The sequence below is a fragment of the Molothrus ater genome, chromosome Z, assembly GCF_012460135.2.
Source record: "Molothrus ater isolate BHLD 08-10-18 breed brown headed cowbird chromosome Z, BPBGC_Mater_1.1, whole genome shotgun sequence".
NCBI lineage: Eukaryota > Metazoa > Chordata > Aves > Passeriformes > Icteridae > Molothrus > Molothrus ater.
This window is the reverse complement of record NC_050511.2, coordinates 20,921,335-20,927,334: the sequence shown is the minus strand read 5'-3', so window position 1 is coordinate 20,927,334 and position 6,000 is coordinate 20,921,335. Positions and strand designations below refer to the sequence as shown.

Sequence of the window (6,000 nt, the reverse complement as noted above, 5' to 3'; positions counted from 1 at the left end):
AACTACTCTGGATTCCTTTCCAGGTTCTTCCTTTATCTACTAGTATATTGGGATGTGTTATTAACAGTTGAAATAAATGAGTGTGTAGCAGTGGTTATAGATGGAACAAGTCTGAACACAATATTTGAGCTATGAGAAACACTAAATAGGTGTAAGAATTCATAAAAATAACATGAAGTTAATAAGTGCATCATAGGCTGTATGAATCTGCTTTTCAAGGTTAATGGTAACTCTTTTTTTCTTTTTTCTTTCTGTAAGATTGTGACCTTGGATGCGACCATAAAACTACTACTGAATATTATTTCAAAATATTGCCCTGTATAATTCACTGTCATGGCCTAATATTTTGCAGCATAGATCTATTTTAATAGAAAGAATTTGCCTTGACTCATATTCTTCTGTTTTTCAGGAAAAGAAATGGAACAATTTCAGTAACTGTCCAATCTAACATCTGTCTCATATCTTAAGGAATCTTACAAATACTTGCTTTGAATTGAGAAAATGACTGCAGCTATAGAAGAAAGTACCTGTCCAGAAAGTGGAACATCCTATAGTTAATTTGAAAGTAGCATAAAATAAATATACCTGTTATGGTGCGATTCTGGAGTGAAGTTAACTCTATAGCACACAGGTAGCTCTCCAAGGAGAAAGAAAAAAGAACTTTCTGTTTTTTCTAAATTATGGAAATTTTTTGGAAGACGTGGACATGGATTTTGAGCCTAGTCATGGTTTCATCGGAATTTCTCAGTAACAGCAGGCTTTCATACAGTTCTCAAGGTAGGGGTCTGATCTCTGTAGTTGGCAAGAAGCGTGTATTTTTGCATTGTATTTGTGTAATATTTTCTAAACTGTGTTTATGTAATTCATGAGCTCATCTGGGCTCTGCTCTTAGTTTTATCATGATTAATTGTCATACAGATAAAATTTCCTTGTTCTAATTTCTCTCTGTCTACTTTTAACTGTAGGGAAGCCTTGCAAATTAAATCTTGTAAAATGTACTTGATAATATTTGAGAGACTTGCCATGATAAAATTAACATGCTTTTAGACTAGGAAGTAAGAATCTAATCTTGTTTTTACAATATAATCCTTTTCATTACTACTGTTTGTATTCTTACAAGTGGATTTTATAGCTTTTGTCTTTGAATGGTAGTACTGGGAAAAATATGCCCTTCTTGCATTAGCCCCAATTATTTACATATTTTTGGTCAATGGGAAAATATAGGTATTAAACAGCTTTTCTATTTCCAAAGTGATAAGCAAATTAATAGGAAATCAAACACATTTTCTTGACTTACAAAGAAAGAAAATAATGTTTTATTTTATTTTGTAAAATGCTGCATTGTGCACTTACCTGAAGGTGACTTTTACTCATGAGAGTGATGAAATTTACCCAAAAATGGTCTATGTTTACGCTACTTTTTGTTTCCTGTTATATTTTCTTCTCTTCTATGCCCACTCCCTGGACTGTCTTACCTTGTGATTGATTACAAAGAGGAATTCCTGTCTTACCTTGAACACTACCAACTAACAATCCCAATAAGGGTTGACCAAAATGGAGCCTTCCTCAGCTTTACTGTGAAAAATCCTAAACCCTCAAGAAGGAGGAGGAGCACAGACCCTTATGACCAAGAACTGGCAGCATCTAAATTATTTTTTAAACTTTCTGCCTATGGCAAGCACTTTCATTTAAACCTGACTCTCAACACAGATTTGGTGTCCAGACATTTTACAGTAGAGTACTGGGGGAAAGATGGACCGCAATGGAAGCATGATTTCTTAGACCACTGTCATTACACAGGATATTTGCAAGACCAACACACTACAACTAAAGTGGCCTTAAGCAACTGCAATGGTCTGGTAAGTCATTATTACATGCTATAGTATAATAGTGTGCTTGTCCCTTTTCAATTACAGAAGAAGAGTTAAATTGGCGTATCTTGCAGTTTTTTGAGTCCCTGTGGGAAGCAAGTAGACAGGAAGGTGTAGAAACCCCCTAAAACCTGACCTAGGTCCTGGGGAAAAGTAGGTGTCAGTTTCTCAAGCTTAATATAAGTACTGAGACTCAATTCTGCAGTCTTCTAGCAGGCAACCTCTGTAGTGTTCATAGTGTCCATGCTAGGGTTGCAGGATTATGTCTATGCTGAGATCTTTACAGTCATAGGAGCCTTCCAAGCTCAAGGGACAGGAAGGAGGAAACACTGGATCTTCCAGGGTACTGAATTTCTGCAGAGAGATGTTGATTGGACTCAACACCCACTTTGAGTATTTGGGTTTAAAAACTAAGTAAGTAAAAGAAGAGGAATTGCTTGGTGTAGACATCATCATTGCTGTGAATTCAAAATGTGAAAAGTCTTTAGCAAGTAACAGCATTAGAAAATAATTATATAATTATTTTACCAGAAAGATTTTGTTTACAAATTGTAAACTTTTGCATTTAGAAATAGAATTAGAAGTTCTTACCTAATTTATTCTCATCTCTTCTCTTACTGGTGATCTTGTGATCACATGACAATAGTACATGCGTGGAAAAAGAAATTAGAAAATGAACACAAAAAAGTAAAAAAGCAGGCTATTGAGTAACAAAATACTAAAATAGAAAGGCATGACTATGAAACATTAAATCAAGAACCAGTGTTTTCTGTAGTAAAAATACACATACATATTACGGTTTCTCATTCTGGTTTTTATTATAGTAGAATGCTGGTCGGCCTTGTTAGGGGTAGGTGATCTAGCTAATTGCTGTTTAAAAAAAAAAATTACACAGACTTGCTAAACTAATTCCCATTTGTCCATTGTCAATTTGACACTATTGAACAATGCCTCTTGAGATGTTACTTTCAAAAAAGCCAGCTGTTCCAGACCCAAATAGGTTGCATTACACCCAACTACTTGTGATATGCCTGATAAAGGCTAGTTTAACATTTCAGAGTGTTCCTGAAGAAAAATATTTAATGGGGATTTCCAGCGCTAAGTGAACACTTTCAAAGAAATGGAGTTAAAATGATGTTCCATTGAGTGTGGTAATACAGTTTGGTTCATGTAGACTTAGAGCAGATAGGTCTGAATTTAGTACAATTTTCTCTTTGATTGCAGTTTCCATCTAATAGCATTTTTTTTTCTGGTCACAGTTCTGGTCACATTCAGGCTTCAAAGCTAAGTATACTCCGTCTTTGCTTGAGTTCTTTTCAGCTCAAAATATGATGGAGACAAAGTCCCTTCTTTCAGGACTCCTTTCTTTAAAAGAGGCTGCAAGCCTCTTTATGCTAATTGCTGCATGCTAATTGATGCACAGACTAGTTGGTCCCCGTGGAGACTGCAATAAGTGCCATGGTGATCCCATTTCAGTTTCTCTTTTACCTTGGCTTAGGGAGTGAGCCAAGAACTCCTGCCCTTGCCATAGCTGACTCTTGTTTTCCTTTCATGTTAGGAAAATAAAGGTGGGATGAAGCACAAAAAAGCCTGTATTTTCCCATCGTCTTTTCCTATCTGTTGCTCCTTATGGCACTTCTTTTCTTCTAAAAAGCATGGAAGATGTCATGAGGAAGCAGAATCTTTGTTTTTTTTTTCTTCTGTGCCCAACACCCTGAGGTGACATTTCCCATGTTTTCCCTTTGCCCTTAGGCTGTCCATTTTGCTGGAGTGAGGCTGCCTGTGGTTCTAGGTGTCAGTATGTTTTAGCTTTGTGTTTGCAAGTTAACTTCTGTGTAGAGTGTTTCCCACTTAAATCATCATCATCATCGTTGTTGTTGTTGTTGTTGTCAGTCCTTATGTGTGTCTTTCAGGTGTTAAGGCAGCCTTAATCTAGTCCTTGGGCTCACAAATTCTTCATGGTCATGCGTCTTTACTCGAGACTTCACATATCAGGTGTGCACTGCATCTCTTAGGAAGATTCGGTCACAAGCATGTGAGGCTCCTGTGTTGCTCCAGAAACATCAGCAGGGTGACACATGGCTCTATCTCAGAGGCATAAATCCTGCAGAGGGTGCAGCAGTAGTCTTGACTTGGTACCATCCTCTACTGTATGGAAACTCTTCAGTGTTGGCAGTGCCTTCCAGAGCACAGTGTATGGGAGTTACCACTCCATTCAGATAAATGCATCACAAAGTTATTTTTAAATGATGATTCCTACTAATGGATGTTTTGTTATACAGCTGCTGGTTAGAACATGTTTAATAAGGCAATTGGCAGTGAATATTGAAGACAATATTACTTGTTTTAGAGTTAGCAATAGCTCAGAATGCATTGTACTTAAGGTATTTGTTGTATTTTCCAGTTTGATTGCTGGTCTGTTAATGACTGCCAATCATAGTCTAATAGTCCTTGATTAACATCTCTATTAAAGCCAGTCATTGTAAGTTTAACTCTTTACCTCTTCTGCAGGTAGTAAGTAATATTTAATAGTGAATGTTGCTCACAAACAAAATGTATGCAATATATTTACTCCAGTTGTCCTGTTAGGTTTCACTGTTGACAAATACGTTAAATTTCTTCCCCTTATTGAATGTCTTGAATTATTTTTATTAATTATTCAGAGTGGTTATGTGAGAACATGATTTAAATAACATATGTTGTATGTCTTTGAAGAACACTTACATTTGAGATAAATGTGAGGAGGGCTTTCTCTCAGTTTCATTATAATAAAAGCGACAAGCAGTCAGTTGATTTTTCTATCACTGTTTCTTGTTTCAGCCTCTCCCTCTATATTTCTCATTACCAAGTGCCCTAGAATTACAGGCTGCTACTTACTGAAGTTTCAGTCCAGCAGCTTCCACCTGCTGGGTCCTGGATGTGCTATAAATTGTCTGAAGTTGTGAGTAAAGCTCTATAATCCAGGGAGCATTCATGTGAGGAAATTGAAGGTCTTGTCCACAAGCTTGCTGGCTTCCAAACTCATGTTTACTGTAGTGAATGCTACACTTGTGAGTGGATTGTAGGTTGGGTGTATCATGAAAGAGCCTACAAAGGAACAGCATTTTAGAGACTGGGTGTTGGGTATAAGGCAGCAGACTGAGGCATTTTCTAAGCTGACTATTTCATACTGAAGGAAAGAGGAAAAGAAGTGGTGGTAGAATAGCTGAAGAGAGAGGAACTTCAGCTTGGGGGAATGGAGTTTGGGAGGACTCCATGGACTCACTTTGGGAGGAGCAAATCTCAGAGAAATTCTGGGGCCTTCACTAATGGAATCAAGCAAAACCCAAACTTTGTATTTTGACTCATCTTTGTCCTCTGCCATGTGTCAAAGCTCTTAACTGAGTGCTCAAACAAGTTTTGCATGGTAGAAAATTTTGTAATTTTGGGCTGAAAAGGTCTGTAGTAGGAACTGTTTTGAGGCTGTTGTGGTCCCAGGTAAATGGCTAATGTAAAACATGCATTATTTCCATATATGTGAAGTTCATGCATTGCATGATGTTTGTGCTGGACAGCACAGTTATCTCCATCCAAACAGAAATGATAAAGAAGAAACAGGTAGGTGACTGTTAAGAGCATGAGCTTACTTTTTCAGTGGGGAATTATTTTGCTGGAAGACTTAATGTTTGCTTCGTTTATTCCTAAATACATATATTTATAAATGACTAATATTTTTCTTAAGAGTTAGTTCATTTGAAAGCCATTTTTACTCTAAAGAATGCATCTACTTTTGTAGATCATAGTTTACATATACTGTGATATTTTTGACTGTATGACCCTGAAATAATTCTGTATCAGGGTCTTTAAGGCTATCTTTGATACTCATATGTTTTTGCAGTACATCAGTATTTAGAAAATTATATACAAACTGTCCCTATCCTAGTTTTAAGGTTTTAAGTTTTTGTTAGATTCCATGATGTGCTGTCTCAGGCCAGGTCACTATTTTTTTCATCTTTGAGAGCACAGTAAGTTAATGCAATCTTCTTCCTTGGTAGTATAGCCAGCTGTTGACATACTGAACACCACTGACTCGTTTTCAGAAGTTTCCATTACTAGTACTTTATATTAAAGATGGATAAACATAAAGCCT

General features: G+C 36.6%; 1 protein-coding gene across 2 annotated transcripts in view; it reads left to right on the top strand.

Annotated features, from left to right (window-relative positions):
• Positions 1 to 609: 609 nt before the first annotated feature.
• Positions 610 to 6,000, top strand: part of ADAMTS6 (ADAM metallopeptidase with thrombospondin type 1 motif 6) — a 134,627-nt gene continuing 129,236 nt past the window's right edge. For both annotated transcript variants that reach the window (XM_054517918.1, XM_036404041.2), the window contains exons 1-2: positions 610 to 777; positions 1,495 to 1,859. In XM_054517918.1, coding sequence (XP_054373893.1) covers positions 681 to 777; positions 1,495 to 1,859 — 462 coding nt within the window. In that variant the 5' untranslated portion in view covers positions 610 to 680. The remainder of the gene's footprint in view (positions 778 to 1,494; positions 1,860 to 6,000) is intronic.